This window comes from Nelusetta ayraudi, unplaced genomic scaffold (genome assembly GCF_046127955.1).
Source record: "Nelusetta ayraudi isolate G7.1 ecotype Tasmania unplaced genomic scaffold, CSIRO-AGI_Nayr_v1 ptg000048l, whole genome shotgun sequence".
Classification (NCBI taxonomy): Eukaryota; Metazoa; Chordata; class Actinopteri; order Tetraodontiformes; family Monacanthidae; genus Nelusetta; species Nelusetta ayraudi.
Window position 1 is genome coordinate 6269031 of NW_027466098.1, and position 27881 is coordinate 6296911.

The window sequence follows — 27881 nt, forward strand, 5'->3', positions numbered from 1 at the left end:
ACAATTTCCCATGAGCCTTCACGGTGTGTAGAAGAGTTGTCAACTGCTTAAACATTTCGTTGTACAGCCAACTCTTCATGAGATACGTGTTCACTTTGAATTTTAATTTACCGTCAAAAATTACATTGCGATCTTTCTCCTTTAAAACATCAACCGAAGCAAATAGTTTAAAAATTACAACAAAACAAAAACATAAAACGTAGCATTACGTCACGAAACAGGAAGTCAACAAACTGGACGACTGGAAGACCCGCAGCCTCCGTCCGTCTGACAGCCTGTGCAGGTTGAAGAACATTTTTTTAATTGAAATAAATAGTGTATTAAAATGCGTTTGGGAAAATGTACTTTAAGAAAAAAAAGAAAAAAAGAACACTGTGCTCATAATGTGGTTCTTCAGTTTTTGCGACCGCGTCTTCTAACACTTAGCATGCGTAGCTACTGCTGTTGTAGCCGAATGCTGCGAATTTGCAGTAAAACTGTTTAAACCTTCGGAAAGTGAAAACATCTCTTCCTATTGTGGCAGGGGCGTCCGGTGCCTCAGCAAATAATTATTTTTCATTCGGCGCTAAAGTTTTGCTTCATGTCTTAAATATTTCGGCTTTAATTCACATGCATTTTGGAGAGAACATATGTCATGACGTCAAATGTCACCATCAAGGGAATATTATGCGGATATTTCCTTCTTTGTCAGTTGACCTCCATGCCGAATTCTTTTTTTGTTTTTAAATGTCGATTGAATGTTGAAACGTGTTCATATGCATGGTGTCAGTTGGTCATAAACGTTTACTCGTAATATCTGTAGTTCGACCCGGTGCATCATGCTCCCCGCTGTAGATAACGGTTCGTAAATGAAACCCCGTGTACTAGATAGTACGGCAGATGGCTTATTTGGCGTTCGTATTAGCTAATCTATTAATACACACTGGGATAAACGTACATAATATCAATAGACCTAGTTGTTCGTACGAATAGCATCAAGCCATATAAACTACTCCCAAACACCAATATTCAACTTTCGGCTGGAATATTTGTCAAATGTATAAAGTGATACAGTTATATATAACTTGACAAGTAAAATCATGCAATGACAGTTTCTTCATTTCAAACAATTTCTTGCACAAAGGACAACAATAGTGGTTGGCTGGAATACTACAGCAAAAATGTCGCGGCTCAATAGCTTGTCATGTGACCACGTTAGGCGTCATCTTGGTCTCATTATGTCAACATGTAAACGGCATAACGAAAAGGGCTGTTTAAAGGCACATTTTAAGTGAACCAATACATTTAGTGGCCTTAACCTGTGTTATTTCTGTAGTTACAGTGCTACGCGATAACAACTGAAACACTGAACAGATGATCATGTGCAATCAAAGGTTTAAATGAGGTCAAATTCAGTTCATCTGTATTATTGCGTTTGGGTGCATTCTGAAATATTATCCAAAAGCTAAATGGCCCATTCATTTTGTGATTTGTGTGTAACTCTGACTATTATCATTACTGTTTTCTGGCCTGTTCAGAGATATACTTGTCGGCTAATGCTGTCTAACCATATTGTTAGATATATGTAATGTATAATAAAGCTGCATTAGACACATTTGGATAGTTTAAGGAAATCCAGGTTTTTCCGTTCTGGTTTTATTTCCTTTGTTGTCTTCCTTGGTCAGGCTGCTACAGTGTGTGTATCATGACATGCAGGCCACTTAATATGTTTAGTGTCACTCTTATTTTACCATGTATTTTACCCTTAATCTTTGCTTCTATAGGTGTAATGTTGCTCCGGCATCCATGATTCACACACCTAATCCCGAGGGCGACGGGGTGGATAGGCCCTCGCAAAGCGCCATGGCCGAGGTGTTGGGACAGAAGAGCTTGTTGGGATTTGGTGTAGTGCTGGCATGGCTGGTGCTGTTCCACCTGTTGGTCAATATCTGGCTGCTGTGCGTGTTCACCAGCTTACTGGTGGTGCTCGGTGGCTGGCTTGGCTCACAGGCAGTCCTAGAGTCCAACAGCGTGGTTCACCTGGAGAGGTTCATCAAACTAGAACAGGTGTTGTACATTTATTATTGGGATTGTTTGTTACAGATAAAAAAAAAGAAAAAAAAAAGCATCTTGTGCTGCCAGGTGCCCACAGCTTCTTCATTGTGTCATTTACATTTGCTTTGCCACTGCTGAACTCCAGGCCCCACCCTCAGCAGATGATGAGCGTTACTTGGATGAGGAGATCCACAACACGGTGGAGAAAATCATCAGAGACTTTGTCACCTCCTGGTATTCCACTGTGTCCTCTGAGAGGGGCTTTGAAAAGGAGGTTGAGGAAGCCATGATCTGCATGGCCATGGAGCTGAAAATCCGTGCAAGGCAGGTTGACAGGAAGGTATGTTGACTTTATGTCCCTCCATTACTCATATTATTTTGATCAGAAAGACTTCTGATTAAAATAATAGGAGTGAGATGTAGGTTTCTTTTTTTTTGTTCAGGGAGCCTAAACACAATGATTTTAGATACAATAAGATGATGGAATTGACACCTGGATATTGATGACTATATTTTTAATTCTAAAAAATGTTGTAAAACATGGAGAAACATACAGTCAGTTTTCACTCCCATACTTTGACTGGGTACATTGTGAGTACATTCAAACAGAATAAATTGCTCAGTCGAAAGCTGTGCAGAACTAAAACAGAACTTTAAACTCAACTTAGGTTTGCTCAATGCATAAGTACTAAATGCACACCTAAATGTCAAAAACACCACAAATGTTCTTTAGTGGAACTCTCTCTCTCTTTTTTTTAAATTCAATTTCTAGGAGTTGACCCAAAGGATCCTGGATCTGTTTGGCTGCCACCTTCAGGACTACATCAGAGCAAAGGAGCTGATGGGCGAGCAGCAAACGCCCCAGCAGGAGGTCTGCAGCAAGAGCGAGCAGCTGTGGAAAGCGTATTCCAGTGTTGCCGCGCCACATCTGGCCATGACCAGCGAGGCTGTGGAGGTGAACTACACCCGAGCGGTGGCGGACCTGTTGCTGCATGTCTTGGTACCGCCGCCACACATCGAGACCAACAGCGGCCGGTTTGTCGTGGGAGAGCTCATCACCTGCAATGTCCTGCTTCCTTTCATTGCCAAGTTGTCTGACCCCGACTGGCTAAACAGTCTCCTCATTGTAATGTGCGGCAACTCCAACAAACCAAATGACCCAACTGCAACCGAATCACGGCGGGCTTCGCCACCGCTTGAAGCTCTGCCTGCTCATTCAGAGCCGGTGCCGCCACACAATACAGCAGACGCACCTCAAGTGAACGAAGCTCCGCCGGCAAGAGCTGAGGCAGAAATGTTTAACGGCACAGATATAGCCACTCCAGATACTGCTGCCTATGATGTCACCGATTCTGAGGAGGTGGATTGCCCGCTGAACAGTGCCGAAGACGAAGAATCCACCCAAAACTTTTTAAGTCATTACACGAGAGGAAGGAAGTCCAACCCGTTTTACCAGGAAAGTGACTCTGACCTCGACTCGCCTTTCGCCGACTACCAACAGAGCTCCACTGACTCCCTGGTCACGATTGGCCAAGGGGAGGGTCTGTATGACAGACAGGTAGACTGTGACACCCGAGCTGAGAGCTACAACAGCGGAGACCTGGACGAGATGTGCCCCGGTTCGTTAGATGCGCCGTGCCCCAAAGTGCTGGTGAATTCGCAGCCAGCCGAGCACCAGAACTGCAACTCATCAGTCAGAGCAGCAGAAGGCACGTCTGGTGTCGGCAGCCTGCAGGACCTGGAGAGGGAAAGCTGTTGTCTCCCAGCTGCACCGCAACAAGAACTTCTTTTGGGCGTGGAACACAGTGGACCGGGGAACCCGGCAGAGCTGACTGACGTCAGTCCATCACAGAGCTCGTCCCAGATGCCTTCATTCAGTTTCGAGCCCCTCAGCAGCCCGGATGGGCCGGTCATCATCCAGAACCTCCGCATCACCGGCACCATCACCGCCAAGGAGCACCGCGGCACTGGCTCGCACCCCTACACGCTCTACACAATTAAGGTGAGGAACCGCAAACACCTTTTATGTGTGAATTTACAGGGACAAGACATCAGCATGTCTGTGGTGGAAATATGCGGGGACACCACAACGAAATGTGTAGCAGATAAGTTAAGATCTTTTTTTTAAGGTTTATGGCTTGGCAGGCAAGGTCAATTTCATTACCAGAAGTCAAGTCAAGTTTATTTGTAGAGCACAATTCAACACAAGGTAATTCAGAGTGCTTTACATAGACATTAAAACAAGCAAAGCATTAATAAAATACGATACAATAAAAATGGGAAAAATATCATACAGCAAGTAAGGAGAATTTTAATCTACGAGTACACTGCAGTGAACAGTAATGTTTTCATCCCTGATTTAAAGGCACCAACAGTTTGAGCAGACCTCAGATCTTCTGGAAGTTTGCTCCACAGATTAAGGCGCCATAATAGCTGAATGCTGCCTCACCTAGATGACTAGAGGGGTCTGGATGCTTCATAAGGAACCAATAGATCAATCATATATTTTGGTCCAAGACCATTCAGTGTTTTATAAACCAGCTGTAAGATTTTAAAATCTATTCCTTGACTCACAGGAAGCCAGTGTAACGATCTAATGACCGGTGTAATATGGTCCAGTTTCCTCGTGTTTGTGAGGACTCTGGCAGCAGCGATTTTTTGATCAGATCTGTAAAGATGCCATTAAGATAATCTGACCTACTGAAAATGAATGCATGAATATGTTTTTCGGTGTCTTGTTTCGACAGAAACCCCTTAATTCTAGCTATGTTCTTCAGGTGGTAATAGGCAGATGTAGTGACAAACTTTAGATGCTTATTGAAATTCAGGTCCGTGTCAATAATCATACGAAGATTTCTGGCTTGATTTGTAGCTGTCAATGACATAGAGCCAAGGTGAGTGCTGATCTTTTCATTCTTAGGGCCAAAAACAGTTACCTCTGTCTGTTCAGCGATTAGCTGGAGAAAATTCTGACACATCCACTCATTGATTTGGCGAATACAGTTTACTCAGTGAAAGTAAGGGGCTGTAGTCATGTGAGGACACTGAAATATAAATCTGTGTGTCATAAGGATAAGTATGATAGGAAACGTTGTGATGTTCCATAATCTGAGTGATGGGTAGCATATAGATGTTAAATAGAAGTGGTCCGAGAATGGACCTTTGAGGAACCCCACATGTGATCCTAGTTCGCTCAGACTCACAATTTCCAATTGACACAACGAAGTCCCTATCTTGTACGTAAGATTTGAACCATTGTAGCACAGTGCCGGTGAGTCCCACCCACTTTTCCAATCTGCTGAGTAGTATGTCCTGATCAACTGTGTCAAACGCAGCACTGTACTTTTAGTAGTAGAACTAAAGACCAGGTATAGTATGGTAATGTAAATTCCTTTGCAATGCTGAAATAGTTCTCTCTGTTAGTTTCAAGCACTCGTAGTTTAGTAGCCTTTGGTGTTTCTCACAAATCAGTCAGTTAACGGAGTAGAAGAGGGAGTCGCAATGAGGAAGAGATTGTCACTCCCATTTGTCTGAAACTGTGTTTTGTCGCCCTCCAGTACGAGACAGCGATGGGTTGCGAGAACCCGGGAAGCACCCAGACAGGTTCTGAGGATGTGGAACTCGTCCTGTCAGCTGGTGAGAATGCAGCATCTGTTCAGCCAGTGGCCTATCACATGGTCAATCGAAGGTACAGCGAGTTTCTCAACCTTCAGACACGGCTGGAGGAAAAAGCAGAACTACGAAAAATGATCAAGGGTAAGATTGTGAAAAAGAAAGGAAGTGCTTACTGAAGTTTAGGGGGGGATTTAAGTTCACATTAAACAGCTTTCGTTACTGCTCTGTGTCAGAGTGCACTGTGGCTAGTACTCTTCAACTACGCTTGCAGAGAACTACACAGAGAATTGTGTAAAAATAACCAGTTTGGTGTATTTGGAATTCATCTGTGAACTGACTGTGTTGAAGGTGTGAAAGGTCCAAAGAAAGTATTCCCAGACATGCCATTTGGAAACATGGACAGTGACAAGATAGAGGCCAGGAAAGGACTTCTTGAGACCTTTCTTAAGGTAGAAGCATGTTTTGCCACCTTGAGATTGCTTTTCTGGCCCGTGTGTGTGTGTTTTTTGTACTGGGACGTTCATAAAGCACCTCTCATTCATTCTTTGCAGCAACTTTGTGCCATCCCTGAAATAGCCAACAGTGAAGAAATGCAGGAGTTTCTGGCTCTCAACACCGATGCCAGGATCGCCTTTGTCAAGAAGCCATTTATTGTGTCCCGTATAGACAAGGTATGTTTCCAACAGAACTCAGTCTTCTTATCAAGAGGGCTCCAAATGGACTATGGACTATGAGAGGGTAATGCAAGCTTTTGATATACATTCTTTTTTTTTTTTTATAATGTTCAGATTGTAGTGAATGCCATCGTGGACACTTTGAAAACGGCCTTTCCCCGATCAGAACCTCAAAGTCCAACAGAAGATAATGAAGCAGAGGTTGATGGAGGCAAATTAAGCACTGACAAGAAAAGCAGGTACGTCTGCAGGGATCCAATTATTTTGTTGACCAACCAACCAAACAAATGCAAACAAAAACTACCAACTGTCTTGTGACTATTTTCACCCTCTGTTGCATTTTTAATTCTGTTGACACTCTTCTCGTTTCAATGGCTTTGTCTGTGCAGCACATCAGTCAGATTAACATGTTCACATTCTAACAATGCCAACAAAAAAAAAGTGAGTCGTTGCTGCAAAATAGCCTCCATTACTGTTTGAGACAAAAGTGCTGAATGACACAGTAGTACAAAGGGGTTTCTTTTCATCAATTATCATTCGTCATTGAACTTTTCCCAGTGATGAGTTGATGGACTCTCTTGTGTAGGTCTCGGCTGAAGTTCTCCACGAAAAACATCCCCTTCATGAACGGCTCGGATGTCAGAGCACCGGTTTTGTTCATTTGCGAACAAACAAGCACAGTATGTAGATCACATGAGGATTCAAATTTCATTGATCTGTCAGTTAATATGCTAGCCTTTTTTTCTTTGCTTCGATTGAAATGATTCTTCTCCCCTCTCTGCTTATAAAGGTGTTTAGCAGAATGTCACTCGCAGAGTTAGAGGCTTTTATTTCTGAGCGAGAGAAACAGGCCGCGATGGCTGCGCCGGAGAGAGACAACAGTCCGGTGGTGAGAATACGTGGAAGTGGTCAACTTGGCAGCTTGAGTGGAAAGTACATTCGGGATCCTGGTAAGAACAGTGTGTGACAATCTGGTTTCATTTTGATGGCAAGTTTTTAATGTACGGAAACCCGTGAAGTTCGTACATAGTTGCCACATATTTATAAAATGCAGTTTTACACTGTCTTGTCTGTGTGTGTGTAAGAATGCAGTGAGAATCAAAATGTACAGAGATCAATCGCAGTGGAGGAAAAAAAACCTTTTATAGTTGTGACCAAAAAAAGAGCCTTGGAACACATTAAGACACACTAAGAAATTCATTTGCTACTCATCCATAGCTAATCTATTGCATGTTTTGCACTATCATCACTATTATTGCACTATTATTACTTTATAATCTGTCTTTTCAAATTATCTGTCTGTCTGTCTGTCTGTCTGTCTGTCTGTCTGTTCTTCCTCTTTCATCCCTTGACGGCATCGTCCTCATCAATCTTATTTAACTGAGCTTCCCTTCTTTGTAAAGAGAAGTTATGGCCTGAATCAAGGTCGTGCAGAAAGAGTGTGTCAGTGCTGAAAGTTGAATTGTGAGTGCTGCATTCTGTTTTTTAGTGGTAGTAAGTGCTCGTGTCGCAGTCTCATGTATTGTGTCTCCGGGATTTCCTGTTGCCCTGCAGAGTGGGAAGTTTAAAATGTGTTGTTGAATGAAATTCACTCTGAACAGAAGCAGCACAGTCTTGTTCTAACCACATGATGGCAGTCTTAAGAAGTGTATGAGGCACTGATGGGACGACTCCCACGCTTTTGTTTAAAATAATTCATGATGTTTGCTCTCAAATGCGACCTGGGTGCAACCCCCCCCCCCCCCCCCCCCCCCCCCCCACACACACTTTTGCGTCTCTGGTGCTTCTCGGCTGAACTGCGCAATTAAGACTTTTTTATCTCTCAAGTTGTAGGAGCGTCAGATGAAACTGCGCTGGCTGATGTGGCTCTCAACATCCTGTGCCTGTTGATGAAGAGGCAGTGGAGCTGGCTGTGCACTGAGAACATCCAGAAGACCATCAGACTGCTGTTTGGGACCCTTATTAACAGGTGACTGTCACAATGCGTCCAGCATTCATTCAAGGTGCGAGCCGTAAAACTAACACGCAAAAGCCACCAGTTTAATAAAAACAATGGAGTTCAGTTCCAGCAGAAGTAATATGATTTACAATTAAAGGCTCAGCCCGCTGGTTCAACCATGCTGACTGCCTGCATATGACAAAATAATTCTCTCAGATTCATATCTTAACAGCTGTTCTTGGAGATCTCATTTTGATCTGGTACACAAACTACGGGACTTGGCTTGATCCTTTTCGGCCTTTCTTGGCGGTGGAAAGCAGCTTGTGTGTTAGTTTTCCTGCAGTGCAAATATAACTACCGCCCTTCTTGGCTAACAATTATACCGGGATCCCGAAGAGACAAATTTTAGATGAATGAATCAGTGCACCGCAGACGCCAAGCCTGCAAATACGGACATTCTTGCATGGCAGAGATCAGATTTGCCAGATGAGGACTGGCTATTCTGATGATACTGATGTCATTGAAATACATTTATCCACTACTCTGTAAATCTAATCTAACAATATAATCAGATTATTTATTATTATTATTTTTTATCGCCACCGGTCTTGAGGAGGTCGAGGGGTTTTAGTTCAGAACAAGCAAACGCAGACAGAAGGCAGTCGTCGTGCCAGAATGGAGACCGAAGATCGCATGCAAAACTTTGTCCAGTGATTTTCGCTGTGGTCCATGTTTTTCACTGTACCTAATATCAATGGATGCAACACTCAGACGCCCGCTGGACTAATTAGACGCTCTGTCCATCGATCTCGTTCTCACTTATTAAGCGGTGTCCTTTCAACACGAGATTTGTTGTTTCAGTTGTAGTCGCAGATGAATGAGCGTACGTGCATACTCGCATGCCGGCGCTGCGGATGCCTGCGCGCGACTCCCCAAACATGTGCCGCAGACAGGTATAGCCCACGCTGCCAGTAAACCCGACGCACAGACAGCGCTCTCAAGTTCTGGTGTTTGCGCCGTCGGTGCTCTGACCTCACGTTCCCCGAGGGTGTCGGCACCAGAATATCCTCTCTTCATATTGATAGCAGGGCCCTCTATTTTCAGAGGCTGCTCCAGCTTAACATGAAAGGCCCGGTGCTTTTGTTTGGCCTTGTCTATATTAGGCCGCAGCCTGCCAGTGTCCGGGGTTTGCCACCTGCTTGCCCAAAGAAGCTCTATTTATGTGTGATTGTGCGATGCAAAAAAAAAGATTGAAGACAATTTAATGGTATGCAGACGACGCGAAGCTATTCAAAGATGAATATCAACGGTGCTGCTGAGCGATGACAAAACAAGTCGTTGCACAGGTGGTACTTTCAACCTTTTCACGCTTGATGTGGGACATCAGACGAAGCGTTTTTAGAATTCCTTGAAGGCACCGTGCGTCGCGGACCCACGATGCTCCACGGCCATGAAGGTCACTGTAGGCAGAGAAAGCTGGGAGCGAAGCAAAAACAGTTTAAATTGCAATTGTAATACATGGGCTGGCAACACATGAGTAGGGGATGACTGGCACTCAGAGCTCCATTCAAAGCAGGAGGTCCGATCACAGTTTTCCAACAAGATAATGGGAGAGGAACTGCACGTGCCTCAGACTCATGCTGCGGTGTGTCGTCCGCTGCAGTGCACATGAGGCAACGCTGCAAACGCTGTGGTGAATTGTTCTCTTGCCATCTGTGCATGTCACCCTTAATATTACACAACTCCTCTGCCAGACCCGGGCAAAGTACGGCCCGCTGCGTGTCTCTGTCCGGCCCGCCGACATGATTCAGGTCCGTCATGTGGCCCGTTGCAAAAAAATAATTGCCCAACCCTTGCTGAAGTACGTGATGTTAAAGAGAGAGCAATCAGAATCAAATCAAGCATTTTATCTGGCAGCTTTCTGATCAGTTATTATTTTCCCCTGCAGTCGAAGCCACGGGTTTCAAACGCATGCTGCGCGTCGCTCCCAGTGCGCACACCACCTATTCCTGTGTCTGCTCGGTGAGCTCAGACGTTATATCACGTCTCGCTGGTGTTCGAGGAATAATTAGCATAACCTACTTTGCAAAAAAAGAGGCCCTTGATGCGAGCCAAGCTACATCACCGCTCGCTAACGGTTTGGTATTCAAACACATGCGGACTGCACGTTCAAAAAAAGAAAAGAAAAAGTTACGTAACCTGCAGTTTGTTCCCTTGCGACTAATGGATTCCAGGAGGTACGTTTGCCCAAAATGTGGGACATTGGTGGGAGTTATACAATATAATAATTGTAATTACTTAAACTGCGTCAGGTAGCCCCATTTATTTCTGCAGGCTCTCTTTCCATTCCGACTGTGGTCGGTGGCCTGCGTGTCGGCCTGAAGGCGGCGGCGGCGCGGCGCACGTCACATTTCGCCTCGGCAGACTCCGCGGAGCATTGCGACGCTGCCACTCTCACTGCACCTGTTGAACAATGACATGATTCTTTATTTTTATGCCCTAAATGACACATTGATACTTCCATAAACAGTCCCTGTGGCATCACGCGTCCTGACTGACAGCTCGATGATGGAGCCATGGGGGATGTGGGAGCACAGTGGCTTTAAGGCTTGTCAACAGTTGTCACTGAGAACACTCTCACTCACTCAATCCTCTTCCTCTGCCCGCTGTCTCTGGTCCAGCTACACCGTTAATTAATACCCTGGGATGTCTGTCTGACATACAGTGGCGCGCTTGGGTTTCACCGGTTGCCGAACAGCAACTTGTTTGGCTTTGGGAGTAAAAGTGGTTTGTACTAGACTGTAGCTCAATTTAGCCGCTGACCGCACTGTAGCGCTTGGAGGGAACTCAGAAGATGTGGTCAGAACGCCGACATTAAGAAAACATAAAGCGCCCACTTTTCAAGAAAGTGGCAGTGAGTGCAAGAGGTTGAGCGTAATGGCTGTTTAAGACATTTGGAGCAGGTTTGTATCCAAGAGCAACAGTCCACAGTATGAGTGCAATGTTTTTACAGAAGGCTGATGTTGGTGAAATTATGGCTATTTCTTCAAGCGGCCCTGTAACACCAGATACCGTAGTAGCATTTTCTAACTAAAATATCTGCAAGTAAGTTATGTAACTACATTGTAATGTCTGGAGATTTATTATCATTATTATTATTATTATTATTATTATTATTATTATTATTATTATTATTATTATTATTTCAGTGATACCTTGTTCCGAAATACCCCCAAAACTGACCGAATGATCGATTGGTCAATCAATCAATCAATCAATCACTCAAGGATTTTGGAATCAGAGGTTCCTTTTGGGCATGATGAACCTTTCAGTTTTCAGCGCACAGTTTTAGCAAACGTTAGGCACAGCTTTGATGCAATCAAAGCTGTGCCTAACGTTGCTGTGCACACATCTTTCATTCAGAGGACAGTGGATTTGAAAGAATAGAAAGAACAGTGACAATATAAACTATAAAAAAATCCACCCAAAGTCGTGCTTTGTCTTGTCTCAGTCGTGCGCAGACAAACAGAAATATGTAAAGGAGAGTTTTAGCCTCACAATACACAATAACAAACCGGCAACAAACTCCCAACGGTTTAGATTAGAGGAATTATCGTCCATCTCAGACGGAATCAAAATGGAGACACTCGTGTCATCAAGAAGAACAGGCTTGCAAGAAAATACATAAAACTATTTAGAAATTAAGACAGAACAAAAACAACAATAAATCTGGTAAAAATGTGTAATTTGCCAAAGTTTGAGTGGCGTGAGAGAGAATAAGACCTCTATGTCATGATGCTTTGGATGGCCGTTCTAAAATTAATACAAGTTGTGAATATGTGTCAGCAGATTTTTGCATCTAGAATGATGGAATGGCTGTGCGTCTTGCTCGGACTATTTTGCAACCATTATAAAACTTTAATTTTAGAATTGGTTATTTTGGATATGGGGTTTTATTCGGCACCTCTGGCTGACTTTGCAAATGTCCTGGTTATTTATTTTTCGCCATGCCTTTGACATTACAGAGTGCATTTGATTTGTCTTTCCTGAGACAAAACAAACTCGGTCGCAATCCTGATTTATAGTGGGATCAATCCTTGTTTACAGAGTGACTTTTATCTTCTCGAGAGCTTGCGGTGGAATTTTGCCTCCTGTCAAGCCAACTCTCCTCTTCACTCTGGACATTATTATTCTCCTCATGATGCAATTATTAAAGCGGTGTCTGAAATCTAAATATTGTCTTCTGCTGCAGGATAATAATAGTTTGCAGTTGTTTACCAATTCCTGCACATGCTAGTAATCGCCACAAGGGAAAACTGTGGGCCAACAACCTAGGTCACTTCTTGCGAGGGTTATGAAACGCACTTATCTCCGGGCCCCTGTGCGCACTATCGGTTATAGCTGCGTGAGCGGCAGGGATGTCTTAATTCCCCCACAGCGCAGGATGAAAGATCGTGTGGCCCGTCATTGTCCGCACCCGAGATAAAGTTAGCCGGAGCACGCGGGCTGTGCGTTAAAATGCTGCCAAAAATGTTTTGAGAGTTGCACTTGATAAGCGGCCACTTGTCAAGTGCATTTAGGCCCGGTCACGTCTCCGGTGTTCGTTTTCACCGCTTACCTGAGCTCAGGGCTGGAAGCGGCGGTTAGCAAAGTCACAGACCTTTTTCTGTCTCCGGAGACGTGCTAGTGCAATGACATCTTGTCTGTTGAAAACTGCCGGTGGGTTTATTTTAGTTCATACAGGACCTGGTTATACTTGTCTGTACTAACCTTTTATGGTCAGGAAGACAATTCCCACCGGGGTCCAACCGTGCAGAGTTGGAGGGCTGGCGTTGTACATATTTGTATTTTCTTGTGTTGGTGAGGTCTGTTGTTTGAACCATCTCCCCTTTGGCTCCATGTGATTGATTGGTATTGACAGTGTGCTCCTTATTTATTCATTTCTAAACCTGCTCTGGGGGGGTTATAAGGAAAACAACACAGTTCTTCAATAACCTTGAAGTTAGAGGCTGTGTCACAGCTGAAGAATGCAGTAAACAAACAAATGTGGAAACAAATGAAGACATTCATCTGAATCATTCTTCATCCTTCATCATAGGAATAAAGAAAAAAGAATGGACTTTCAGTTTCCTCAAAGGAACTTCAATTAAAGGTCTGAATGCCAATGCCACATACTGAAATACCCCAGCATCAGTATACGGATGTTTATGTGTTAATGGGAGAATGCAAAATGTAGCGCACAGCAGTTTGCCCATTCCATTTCTATTAAAATTTACCAACGCATTGGCCAAATCATCTCAATCATGTCAGTTAATGTAATGCGATATCGACTTTTTCTGTTAAAATAGACAAAAACACACCAGTTTGAATAATTTTGTTGAAAGCAAATCGGAGCAAACAGCTTTCACCAATCGCTTTGTGTCCAGCCAATTTGATATTGCCATCAGTCTTCAGTTCTACTCAAAGATGTGCTGGTGATATAAATTCCGTACTCGACAGTAGGAGACCTGGCTTCAACCATTTCCTTTGTAAATAGTTTGGATGATGCATGGTCTAGACGTGCTTAAAATAAAAAAAAAAGTGCGTTTCTCCCTAAATAGCATTGACCTTTCCTTGCTCAGCCAGCCCCAGGAAGCACGCATTCAAAGGTTCAAGCTAAGGGTTAGTTCCTACAAATAAGCCCAAACCAGAACAGATTCTGTTGGGAAAATTGATAAGCACGAGCAGTAGCCGCAGTATTCTTGTAATATACGTGACACATACCATTAGGCTTAGGACAAAGCCACTGTCATCAGTCACCCCAGTGATTGCTGTAAAACGGCTTGGAAACTTTCCGTTATGTCAGTGCACAGGGAGATGAATTGCACGGAGCTGTTTTCTGCCACAGTCCAGTCCTTTTCTGGAGTTATATTGGTTAAGCACTGCCTTTTTTCAAAGCCCTTCAGTCATGTTCCTTTGGAAACTGTTGGACTGTGCCCAGGGTAATTTCCCTGGCCAGATTTCAGTGTTTTACCTTTACTGTTGCAGGGTCTTCCTTGGGAGGTGGAGCAGAAGCAACAACTTGTGGAGTTCCCACACAGTGTTTGTCTCCCATGCGGTGTTATCATAGTATTTAATTTCTTCACTTTTGGTTGAAGTATACTGATTTTGAATTAAATGCAAGCGCGAAGAGGAATAAACACTGATTTGGCAACACAAGAGCATGTTGCTCCTTATGCCCAACAAATATAGAGTTGTTAGTGTAGTGAAGAGAAATCTATTTGGACAACCTTGTCATTCATTGGGCTGAATTCTGCCCAAACTTGACATTACAATGACACCAGTGGTGGAAAAGTCATAGTCTCCTGGGTTAAGTGGAAGCCGAGTGGATTTGGCAAGAGTGGATTATTGGCTGTGTTGTGTCAGCAACGCACTTTAACCCATGTGGTCGTTGTTTGGCATTGACAATTAGCTCCATGTGTGCAGCGCTGCAGTTAATAATTAAATCCACCTTGTTCTAAACCACAGAATTGTTCATTTAATGTCCAGCTATTTGAAGGCAACCGTGTTTTAAGGATGCCAGGAAAGAGTACATAAACATTTGGAGAGCCCCCCCCCCCCCCCATGTCAGGCCACACTTTAGAAGAGAGAATGACGAATTAAGGCCCTGGGATACCAAACTCTGCCCTTGTGCCTAAAATACCTCTGAAAGAATGGACTCTGAAAGCTTTTTTTTTTTACACTGGCTTTCTGCATCAAAGACTGCACAAGATTGTGATCTTTCATGTTACTTGGCATCGTTTTGTTTCATAAAGCACATGCCTGCATGAACTATAAAAGTATATTGTTACTGTAATGCTCTAGTGGTCAGTGTTGATAACAGCAAGTCTCTGATGGATAGTCCACAGACAGGGATCTTGACCTATGTATGTGTGCAAACACTGAACTGAAAGATCTTGTGCCAGATGATAAATGTGTCACCGTGTGCACTGACGTGACACGTACAGGGTCAGTTTCCACGTGTGCCTTCTTTGCCTGCAGGTGATTGTATTTTGCCTGAAGGCTGCGACCTGGAAGGTTTTGACCTGCCACGAACAAAATACGGCAGTGACGATCGTAGGCGCAAACTAAACTTTAAGAGTCACACGTCAACAATGGGAGTTTGCATGCCCTTCATTCTCTTTTGCACCAGCCTCCAAGAATAGATTGTTATTATGGCTATAGATGTGAAAGTTAACATGAGATTATCCACTCATTGTGGTTATAAACATCTTACAGCAGTGGAAGCCGTTGTATTGATTCACGGCATTCAACCTGGTGGTTAGTTTGGGCATTTAGTCTAAAACATCAAATGTGTTTCAGTTGTAAAATGTAGTGTATTTTACTAAGTAATCTCGTTTTGTGCTTCATGTAATTCGTAATGATGGCATGTTGCACAAGTCATGTCCAAAGTGGAAAACTGGCACTAATAAAAAGCCCTTTATTGTGTTTCTTGAAGACCCCTGATAGATGTGCCCAAATCTGATTGAGAGTAAACTGGCGTTATGGCCAAACAACCCAGCAACCATCACATTATAATCCCACACAGAGTGGCACATAGAGAAGAACTTTTCTTTTCTTTTATATTGATAAAAAATGTCCTAAGTTTATTTGGCTACCAAACTATATTGAAACTACAAAACATTTATTGTTTATTTGATGCACTAGTCCTCGTCCAAACACTCTGAGTAAGGCATTGCTGTTAATACCAAACAATTAGCACTTCATTATGGCGGCTAAACTCCAATTTTATCCCTCCTGGCACTGTGAAGTGCCTCGTACTGACTGTAATGGAATTGCTGTCCTATATGACACCTATATGAACCAGGAACTGGGCAGAAAGCTGAAGCCAAATGGCAGAGGTTACGACAGGAAACACCACACAGAAGTTTCAAATTATTAATCAGTCACTTTTGCGGGAGGTCAAAGAAAGAAAGGAAGAAAGAGGCTGCACACTGGACTGACAGCACAAACAGAAAACCCTCATTTATTGGATTTTTTTAAATTCCCCCTTAACAATGAATTCAGTTCCTCTTTCCACTCTTTCATTATAAATTGGTCACCTCAGGTCAATCAGTGGGATTGGTTGTGACGAGATACATTCACTCTGCTGCTCAAAGCCTTTTTTTTCCTTTGGGCTGTTCCTGGGAGGGTTGGCCGACCAGGCTACCATTTAACCCGGTCTGCTGAATGTCTGTCTGCTCCTTTCACACTGAAACTGACTTCATGTCCTTTTTTGTCTCCTGCTCAAAATCATATTAAAAAAGTGAAAGTTGGTAAGTAGGTAACCTTATTTTTAAGTTCAATGAAAGTGACAACGTTCACTCCAATTTGGGAGACTGAGATCTGGGTGCCCCTTTTTTTTTTGCGTATTGGGCAAAACAAAGATAACATCATTTTTGGTCCCGGCCAAATTTGAAAGGCATAACAAACCACGACTTCTATGGGGACGCTCAAAAATAAAGATTTGAAAATGGGTGCAATGCAAAGCCCGAAGATGAGCTCAGTGGTTAGGACGTGGTGGTTTTTGCACCTGATTCCACTCCCAGCAATTAGAATCACAGACAGAGAGCGAGATGGGAGAGAGGCTGTCCACTGGTCGGGACAGGAGGGCCTGATACAACGCATTTGATTCTCTCAGTCAGATGTTCTTAATCCTGCTCGTATTTTTTAGCCAGTTTTCCTTCAAGCCTTTGCTGAGTCATTGTTACTCTGTTTTCTTTCATTTTGCCATGACAAATTTCCATTTGGCAAAAAAAAAAAAAAAAAAAAGTATTAATATGAGCAAGGAAGCCAGTCAACTATCAAGAATATCAGCTAGAATAGTATTCTTCTAGTTTGGCCTACACACACTTGTTTGCTTAAACAAGGTTTATGTGGAAACACAGGGCCTCGCCTTCCTCTCATACTCTGCTACATTATACAATAAATAATAAAAAAAACAATAGTAAAAAAATAATTTTCAATAAATCCCGCTTCAGACCTGAAAGTTGACTGCGTAACAGTAACTTTCATTTGTAGAGGTGAATTTTAGTTTAGACTTCTTTTTAGTTCATTTGCAGAACACAGAACCGTGTAAAATAAGAACACCAGTAATTCAATTTGAACTTTTGAATAGGTTTGTTATGTCTATAATGTATGACGTAAGGTTTTTTTTCCCCTCCAACCTTGACGTGTTGCTTCTACCTTTTTCAGAAGTCGGCACTTCTTACTGTTGTAAAAAAAGACAACACTCAGCTTGAAGTTAATATGATGCTCAGTTAATGTGACACAGGGACAAAATTGTCTTTATACATTTTTTGCATTTATTTTTAATTTTTTTCTTCTTTTGATCCTCCACAATTCTTGAACCCGAACAATTACACACTTTTGTCAAGTTAAGGGTAACAAGGCCCGTTACTACAAACCTGAATACGGCCCACATACGCTAGCGAGTGCTGGACCTGCCAGGTCAGCGGCGGTTGAACGTGTTCACCCTGTTTATTGTGCCACAGCGTGTTAAACTCTAAAACGTCATTTAAAGTCTTTAATTGTAGTAGCGAATTGCAGTCAGGAGACTCGACTTTAAGCCTGCAGCTAAAACAGGTGCAGGCAATTCCAGCTAACAGACAGACGTGTCGCTGAGGGTGCTGACGTGACACAAATGTGCTGTACTTCACATCCTGTCTGTGAGCCTTTGGCTGGCTGAATGGCGAGATGTGACGAGGAGGCTGTGGTGTCTCAACCAGATTGACTGACTTCATGTTAACAGTGTTTTTTTTGTGTGAAAAATTGACAATCATGTATGGAGACAAGGAAACAGCCAGGCTTCCTCTTTGTGTAAAGTTCTGTTAGATAGATTACTAGGTTTTCCTTGGCAACCTGGGCCGCTCCTGACCAATGGAACACAGTGATGGAAAAAAGTTTTTGGACGCCTTTGCATGCATTTTGTGATGTACTGTTTCGCGTCTCAGGGGCAGTCGCCTATATTGATCGACATGCTGTACGTGCGCTGTTCCATCCAGCTCTGAACTGGATGTTTCAAGATCTGTTGCAACACATCCAGATTGCTAGAGTCCAAGAATTTGGTTTTCTTAATTTGTCTTGTTAACAGTAAACAACAAAATCATTTCCATTTGTTTGTGTGCCTCTGATGCAGTCGAGCCTTTTGAAACAAACAAAAAAAAAATCTCTGGTAGATATTTAATGTCAATAATTGGGCTTGAGGAAAATTTTAAGGGCGTCTGAAAACTTGTTAGCGCTACTGTACATCACCTGATCTCTGGCTGTGGGCAGCCAATTTCTCCACCTTCTGATTTACACCCCGCAGTCTTCATGCTGAACTGACTGCAGTATATTCAGCCTGTGTCTGAATGCCTTGAGCTGGTGGAACAGTCTCCGTTGTCCACCTGCTTACCTTCAACTGTCCTGGACTAAAATACCCTCCTGTTACCGAGGAAGAGTTCAGGCTGTACGTTAAAGCAGCACAGTCACGCTCTCACTGAGCCACACGATCTGTGGTTGCTCGTACGAGGATGTTGATGTCTTTGGTCCATTTCACTCTCTAATACAAGTTTTACTCTGCAGTCTGGATTCCCATCTCTCTATATGAGTCAATGGAAAGGGAAACAAGTGCCTCAATACGGCAGTCTTCCATTTATGAAGTGGATCGATTAATGTTATATCACACTGGTGGAAATGGGGTCTAAAAAAACCAATTTGTGACTTGAAGAACTGAATCATCTGTCCTCCTTTGGAATTCTTATTGGTAATAAAAAAAACAAACATGTAAAATTGTAGCAGTAAAAAGTTCTGGGTGGCATGTCCCCTGCCTCTCCAAGTGCAGCTTGGCAGTGTGGTAAAATGCAGGCACTGCAGGCGAATGAAATCGCTTTATTAGGGCCCGCATGGAGTGCGCAACAGAAGCAGAACATTATGGCCAAGAAGGAGGTCCCTGATTTTTGTGTGTGTGTGTGTGTGTGTGTGTGTGTGTGTGTGTGTGTGTGTGTGTGTGTGTGTGTGTGTGTGTGTGTGTGTGTGTGTGTGTGTGTGTTTTAAACCAACAGTGTTGCATAACAGCAGCTGCATTGTGTTTAAGCGTTTCCCTACAACATCTGCACGTCCCGGAAAAATCTGAACCACCTGAAATCTAATTTTAAGGCCTTGCAGTTTCACCCGGATATTGTATATACTCTGAAGCGTTCCCAGTCTCAGTGAAAACAAACCAGCTAGATATCTCCCACAGCTTGACCCCCGAGGATGCATGAATAACCGAGTTACACTGACATGTTGTTTTTAGCCTTTTACTTAGCGCTTTAAATAACCCCCACCACCGTCCAGTCTGGATGGCGACCGGCTGTGTTTCCAACCCTCAGATGGCGAATCGTGGTGTGAAGAAGGTCAGGTCAAAGCCGAAGGGGGCCGACGCCTCCGCAGCCACTCGGCGCTTTCATCACAAGACCTTAATTCCTGGAGCCGAGTGGAGGACTTGAGGGAAATTGGATCACTTTAAAATCGGTTCCAGTGAGAGCCCGTGTCAGGCCGCACTGTGCTGACTTCCAAATCCTTGTGGGAATGTGACGAAGCGCAGGCTGCGGTCCGCCCAGGCCTGAACCCACTTTGGATAATTGAGAGACAGTCCGGTCAGGCGCGACCAAAAGGGTCACAACACATTGAACTTCTTGACTTTTAAGTCTGGGGGTTAATTGTCTGCCCCAGTGGCCATTTTCCCTGCAATACACTTCAATATGGGGTGTTCCCATTCAGTACTTAAGTAAAAGTATGGATACTTATTTAAAAAAAAGAAAATGCTATGGTAAAAGTAAAAGTACTGATTCAACTCCATTGCCCAAGTAAAAGTAATCAACAGGTTCTGAAATATACTTAAGTCAAATATTAATAATAATGATTTTTTTTTTGCAGAAATGAAAAAGCCTTTGCTTTGCTACTCTCAATTATGTCTATTAGTGATTACAACCAAACTGTAATCACTAATAGTTATGACCAGTGAGCCACTAGTGATCACCTCTGAAATATGATCCACTTTTATATTCAACTGCACAACACATAGTTCAAGACGCTCCACTTTAAGCAACAACAACTATAATAATAAGTGAATTACTTTGAACAGAATTAATAACCTTCAAACACAAAAGTCACAAGCATATTTTTCCAATGCAAAGGGTATAAAGCACAAATGCACGCATTAAAAGTAAAAAGTCTTCAGACAAATAAATGAATTTGAAAAATCTACTGAACTATCGTAACAAAGTATTTGTACTTCTTTGCCGCCCACCTCTGGAAGCTAACACAACATCGTGGGGCGAGATTTTCGCTTCCACGATACACTTGGGGACGCCTGGCGATACTGGGAAATAACCAGTTGCCGGTAAAAGGTTGCGGTGGGAACGCTCAATGCTAAACACGCCTGCGGAGTTGGCGCGGGTTGGGGCTCGAGCTTGCCAAAGGTTTGTTTGCGCCCGTCTGTAAACAACATCTTGGTGTAAACACCAACGTGTGTGTGTGTGTGTGTGTGTGTGTGTTTGCCTCTTCCAGGTGGCTTGACGTGAGCGTTGCCAACCTCATGTGCACCAGTTACTGGGTGGCGTACCTGCAGGTCATCCAGGAGGCCGTGTGGCCGGGAGGCAGCCTGCCCACCAGCCCTCAGCCGCAGCGCAGCCAGCAGCAGAAGGAGAGCACCAGGCAGCAGGCCTTGCACTGCCTCATGGGCCTCCTACCAGGTGCACGCACGCACACACGCACACACGCACACACACACGCACACACACGCACACACACGCACACACACACACACACACACACACACACACACAGGAACTGCCACGCAACATTCTGGACGTTTGCCTCGTCACAGACTTGTTGATGTGAAGCTAATAGATTATTTTGTAAGACAGCGTCGTTCTCCATTGTAGAGATTTTTTAATTTGCTAAATCTAAATCTTGCAATGTGCCACGTCCCCGTCCCCCGCACCCCCCTGCTGGCTCTGCAGATCTGGTCTCAGACATGCTGGGCACTGAGAAGTACAAGCTCAGCTGGCAGACTGCCCTGGACTCTTTTCAAAACCCCTACATAAACAGGTAGGTGCGCACACGCTCGCATGCATGCATGCACGCACACACACATTAGATGAACAGACACATTTTGGTGCTTTGTCCTCGTGTCCTTCCATGAGTAAATAAGGGGAGATTTTATTTGCATACTGTGAACATGACGCATTGTAATGATTGTCTGCCTGTTCATTGTAGCAGAGTAGAAATGCCTTTTAGTTCAGCTCTTTGATTTCATGCAGAGATTTTAAAATTCAAGATTTTGAATACACTGCTCAAAAAAAATAAAGGTAACACAAAAATAATGCGTCCAAGATTTCAATGAAGGGAATGTTCCAGTTGAAAAGCTTTATTAATAACACAGTGGAATGTGTTGAGAACAAAATAACATAAAATGATCAGTGTAAAAATAAATTATTATCCCATGAGGGATAATAATTCAAATTAGGATTCAAATAAGGGATTTGAGTCCTGCTCAAAATAAAAGTGGAAACTCAGAATACAGGCTGATCCAACTTCAGTGGAAGTTCCTCGGGACAAGTCGTAATGAGGCTCAGTAGTGTGTGTGGCCACCTCGTGCCAGTATGACCTCCCTACAACGCCCGTGCATGCTCCTGATGAGACGGCCAATTGTCATCTGAGGGAGCCTCTCCCAGACCTGCATTAAAGCATCAGTCAGCTGACTGGACAGTGTGTGGCGCAACGTGGCGTTGGTGTATAGAACGAGACAAGAGCCATGTTCAGACTGCCAGCCAAAACCCGATTCGCAGCCCATCCAGATTGAAACCAGGTGGCTCTTTTGGAGTCTGAACAGTCACAAATCACATGAAATCCGATTTTTGCAAAACGGATCGAAACCACCTTCGGGAGGTAGTTTCAAATCGCATTTGGACAGATGCGTCTCAGTGTGAACGGCTAACAAACACAGCGATGGGTTTTGACTGTCCGTGACGTCACTCTGCGCGACGCAAGACCCAATGCCCTAAAAATCTGATTTGAATCAGATTCGCCTGCAGTCTGAACGCAGCCATGATGTCCCAGATGTGTTCAGATTGGATCAGAAGGAACCCAGGGCTTACTGCACCAGCTTATGGTCTCACAATGGGTCTGAGAATCTCACCCCGGTAGCTAACGGCAGTCAAGGTACCTCTGGATAGCACAAGAAGAGCTGTGCGGCCTTCCAAAGAAATGCCACCCCGAATCATTACTGACCCACTGCCAAACCGGTCACGCTGGACGAAGTGACTGGCAGCGTAACGTTCTCCACGGCATCTCCAGACTCTGTCACGTCGGTCACATGTGCTCAGTGTGAATCCGCTCTCATCCGTGAAGAGCACAGGGTGCCAATGGCGAATTTGCCAATCTTGATGTTCAAATCGCGCTGCACGGTGTTGGGCCGTAAGCAGAGGCCCCACTTGTGGACGTCGAGCCCTCACACCCCCTCATGGCGTCTGTTCCTGACCGTTTGAGCAGAAACATGCACATTAGTGGCCTGCTGAAGCTCATTTTGCAGGGCTCTGGCAGTGCTCCTCCTCTACCTCCTTGCACAAAGAAGGAGGTAGCGGTCCCGCTGCTGGGTTGTTACCCGCCTACGGGCCCCTCCACCTCTCCTGGTGTACTGGCCTGTCTCCTGGTACCCCCTCCATGCTCTGGACACAGAAAAACTTCTTGCCACAGCTCGCATTGATGTGCCATCTTGGATGAGCAGCACTACCTGAGTGACATCAGCGGGTGGTAGACACCGCCTCATGGGTACCTCCAAGCGTGGGACACTGACAAAATGTGAATGTGACTGAAACATGAGCCAGAAAGGATGAGAGCAGAGAAATGTCCTGTGGACACCACCTGCAGAACCACTCCTTTACAGGGGTCTCGGTCATTGCCTCTCATTTTCACCTGTTGCCTGTTCCATTTGCACTGATTTCACAGAAGTGTGATTGACTTCCATTGAGATTGTGTTGTTTTGGTGTTCCCTTCATTTTTTTGAGCAGTGTATAATGGTGATAATGGCTTGGACTTGTATCGTGCTTTTTATGGAGCCATCATTCATCCACGCGACATTCACAGTGATGCTGGTAAGCTAGTTGTGCAGCCACAGGTACAACAGGCAAGCTGAAAGAGAAGAAGTTCATTTGTGTTTCAAACACGAAATTGGTGGATTTCTTTCACCTGCTGGTGATCTCCGTCTGAGAGTCAAAAATTGGCTGAACAATCAAAGCCCAGCGCTGCCTTCAGGTACATCTGTTTTTGCTTATCACTCCTCAAACGCTGTATTGCATAATACAAGTGTGATTCATCGTAGAAATTGAAACAAGAGCACACAGATGACAAACATGCACATCCCTCAATATGACAGTTTCTTATAATATTTCACATTATTTCTTCATTTTCCAAATACGGTGAATGATGTGAAACCTGTTTGGAACTGAGTGCAGGTGGCTCCACATATTGTTGTCTTTACTTTCCATTGTGATTGACTTTGTGGAGAAGGAAATCCTTGCTTTATCTTCAGCCGCCTCTATTCACATCACAATCTGTGTTCTCAGACACCTGGTCTACTGCATCTACGATCTCCTGCTGGAGTTCCTGATTCCCGAGTTACCTGAGGACGACTTCCAGAGGAGCCTGTTGCAGACTCTCTCCAGGAGCCCAGAGAAGCTGCTGGCATAAGAGAGAGGGGAAGAAACAGGAACAGGAGTGGAGATCTCAGTGCAGTTCTTCAAGTGATCAGTTTTGTAGCCTGACGCTCTGAAGCAGTGCGAGTGTGAGACTAGTCTACGAACATTATGACATCAGCGCGCCTGATGAAGGTGTTCTTGGTGATGACGAAAAACCTCTGTCGTCTTTTGAAGTCCCCTTGGACGCTGCAGCTCGTCTTTAGCTACGTCCTGACAAGACAAAGCTCCAAAAAAAACTTCAAAACACACTTTAAAATGCTTTGTTTCCATGAGACGTGTGTGCGTGTGTGCGTGTGCGTGTGCGTGTGCGTGTGTGTGTGTGTGTGTGTGTGTGTGTGTGTGTGTGTGTGTGTGTGTGTGTGTGTGTGTGTGTGTGTGTGAGAGAGAGAGTTTTTCAGAGCCACATTCGCATTCCAAATTCTCCATCTTTGACTAAACTTACTACAAAATGGTCTTTGCATTCCATCCTGCTTGCTTCTCCTGTGCAGAAGAACCCCCCCCCCCCCCCCCCCCCCCCCCCAGCCTCCTGACAGCGATGTAAAAATGCTCTGGTGGTTTTACTCATCAGTGTTATTGTTCTCTGTTGGCCATTCTGTCTCAACATTCCACCAGTTTTGCACGGATCCGCACATGTAATCCTGACAGAAAAGTGATCCTTCCTCAGGGATCACATGATCAGATTTTCTTTTTTGCCCAGGGGCGTTAAATTGCCCGAGCGCAGGTGCAGAAGGTGCATTACACTGTGCATTTCCCCTGCACCTGCAGAGAGCAGGATTTCATCATGTGATTTACAGGCTTTATGAAAGTGTGACACTTTCAGCTGGTCCGTTGTTGCAGATCTGTGCAGGAAAAATCCAGTTGGGGTAGGACTGTTGCTTCATAGAAAATAGCTGTATGAAGGCTGGAGGAATAGTGTTCCTGCCCAAAACAGTGTAAAAACAGGCATCGACAATTTGTTGTTGATAGGTGGATAATAAGTCAGAAGACCAGAAGGCTGAATGACTAGTGATGGAACCGCCAACCATGTGATAAAAGGCACATGACACGCATGTGACTTCCCATGTATTTAATGGTTTAATGACGCAAGACTAATGCAACTGCTAATACACAGTGATCGGATGCGCGCACACACACACACACACATACACCTACGAATCACATTAGTGCGCTGCAAGAGTTCTTGCGGTATCACAATAAATAGTTTCATGCATTAAGTTCCTAAGGAGCTGCATGCGATATTTGGCCTGATTGACAAATGTCGCCATGTGCAGGAATAGTTGCGTCTGCATGTGCTGTGCTTTTATGGCTGGACCAGCACTTTGATCATGTGATCACTGCACGTGAATTTCCCTTTCTCACCGTGAGACTGCAGCCCTCCTGCTGCTCCCAACTCCATGCCAGTGCACCACAGCTGGATACAGCTACATGCTAACGCTAACGTCCCTTTCCAAATCGATGGGTCCTTTCTCACCTCACCATTTGACATTGTTTACAGAATGTTGACGGCGGCATTTTATGTGTTACATCCCTGCTTGGTCAGCGGAAGTTCAGCGCTTACCGTGGCGAATTTGTAGGACGTACACGTAACCGCTTTAGTTTTGGTGCAATGCAAAACTACGCCACCTAGCAGTGAAATGATACCTTGGATATTTAAAAAAAAAATTGCTCAAGAGATTATCACGACTCTGCATTGAGAATTTACAGCAGATAATCCAAGTTTGCTTTACGACTGCAATTATATTTCAAACTTTTATCAGGCACAACGTATTTACAACATTGTTTGAAAGGTCTTAATATGGTTCAGCAGAAAGAGAGATGGGCATAAAACTACATATGAATGAATAAGTACAAACTGCACGTTGGAAGCCCCAGCAGGAGACGTAGTTACAGGCTTTTAATAGAAAACTCTAATAAGCTATAACACACTTTTCAGCTTTTTACAGGAACATTATGAGGAGGCAGGCGAACATTAATAATAGCTTCATGCTGCCGCATATCAGTAAAATCAGAACAAAGTGAAAACAGTCATTATCAGCAGCTCTTTATTCTCGGCTTTTTAAGTTATTGCTGCACAAAATGATCACATTCCTATATACATATACGTATATATATAATCACTTGTATTTATTAAAATAGACTTTTACTGCGCTGCTCCGGAACACCAAGTTCATTTCGTGACTCTGTTTTTCTGCTCAGGCGTTCCTTTAGTCGTCTAAAAGAAAAAAAAGAAAAGAAAAGTTGGGAAGAGGGTTTCAGCGGTATCGCCTTCGCTTTCCCCCCGTAAACCCTTTGCACTTTGCAAATCAGCCTTAGCGTCTAGCGGCCCCTGTGAAGAAATGGAAACTTTCGCATTAATCTTCATCCATCTCCATCGCAGACACTCGTGACCCCGATGTCTTAACGAAGGCCGGCTTAAAACAGTCCCTAGTTTATTTTCCGTCACTGCCGCCCACTTCCCAGTTTTTTTTTTTGTTGTTTTTTTGAACTCATCCTCTGCCCACAAAACGTCGTAATCCTTGCGTAGTCCTGCTCTCTGTTATGATGCGCTGTTACGGCGTGCTGTGTTTAAAGCTTACAAATCAGAAATGTGTCTTGCTTGACTGAATATATACACGTGCGTGTTTACGACTGTTCAAGTGTTTTGCACTCTAATCCTTCCTGTGACGTGTCAAATTAATCCTATTTATTGTCAGCCTATTTATTTTGCGCGCTTGATTTCATGAAGGGTATTTCGCAATGATTCAATCCGGTAAAGGTGACGACGGGAGCCCCATGGGAGTGCAGCAGTATTCTCCTGTGTGAAGTGCTTTGTAAGCGTTGGACTTTGCCTTACGGCGGCGGCCCGACGGAGCTCGGTGTGCCTGTCCTGACCGTGATCATGCCTTAGTAGAGCACAAGCGGCCACCCCGGTCGCGCCTAAAATAACTGTTCGATGAAGTTGTTTTGTTATTGTAATAGATGTTGAATTTGTTGTCAGGAGAACAGTTACAAGATATTTGCTGCGCAGTTAACATTCTGCTCTACCACGACGACTCTTTTCTGTGTATCACTGCTCCAACATTGGAACCAAATTAGAAACGGAACCAAATACGTCTCTTGTTAAAAGTGCTTGGTCGGTTGGGAAGACTGTACGAGCTAGAGATCATCTTATCCTATTGAAACTCCCTTCAAATGTATTAGTGGGGAAAGGTTTTTGGATGTATTTAGAGCCCACCCTCTAGTATCTAGGTGCAGTTTATTTTAGTCCCTTCTCCACGTGCACTGTTCCATCCCGGTCAGAACTTGCTGTTACAGCAGCATGCTGATCCCTGATGCACATCCAGGGCAAGGACAAGAAATGATTTAGTATTTCAGACTGTCGAGACGATCCAAAATGTAGGGACATAAACATCCCAAACACATCAATTGTGCTGAAAAGTGCTGCTAAAAAGGCATTCGTTTGGCATCAGTCTCAAAATATAGTCCACATGTCCGTATGAAGGATTTGCACAGAAACAAAAAGTTGCCGTAATTGGCTTGGCTTGGTTCAAAATAATGTTTAAGATGCGTCTTAAAAAAAGGGCCTTGATGGAGTAAATGAATATTTCTGTTAAAAGTAAATGTAAAGACTGTATGATGGTGGGAAAATGTGCTGCCCTCTTCTGTACTGGACGTCAGGTCCAACATTAGTCGGACACATTGTCAGATGTTGCTCAGTTTGGTACGTATGTTTGCTTATATGCACATTCCTTTGCACTTGTGTCTGTTTTCTTTGTGATGGACTTGTCGTTGACACTGTGAGTTCGCTGGCAACCCGTCGTGTCAGTTCCCTGAAAGCTTGTTGTTCCTGAACACAGTCTGAAAAAAAAAACAACCAATAATGACACCTGAGTTTGG

The 27881-nt window shown here is 43.9% G+C and overlaps 1 protein-coding gene across 1 annotated transcript; it reads left to right on the forward strand.

The window, feature by feature from the left end:
- Positions 1-133: 133 nt before the first annotated feature.
- On the forward strand, positions 134-27881 carry LOC142895122 (sorting nexin-19-like). Its single transcript, XM_076035909.1, has 14 exons — positions 134-283; positions 1764-2046; positions 2180-2374; positions 2807-4036; positions 5592-5790; positions 5998-6098; positions 6201-6320; positions 6438-6562; positions 6910-7003; positions 7114-7282; positions 8157-8292; positions 20815-20999; positions 21270-21357; positions 23874-27881. The coding sequence occupies exons 2-14, from the start codon at positions 1786-1788 to the stop codon at positions 23995-23997; spliced, it is 3027 nt and encodes a 1008-aa protein (XP_075892024.1). The 5' UTR covers positions 134-283; positions 1764-1785; the 3' UTR covers positions 23998-27881.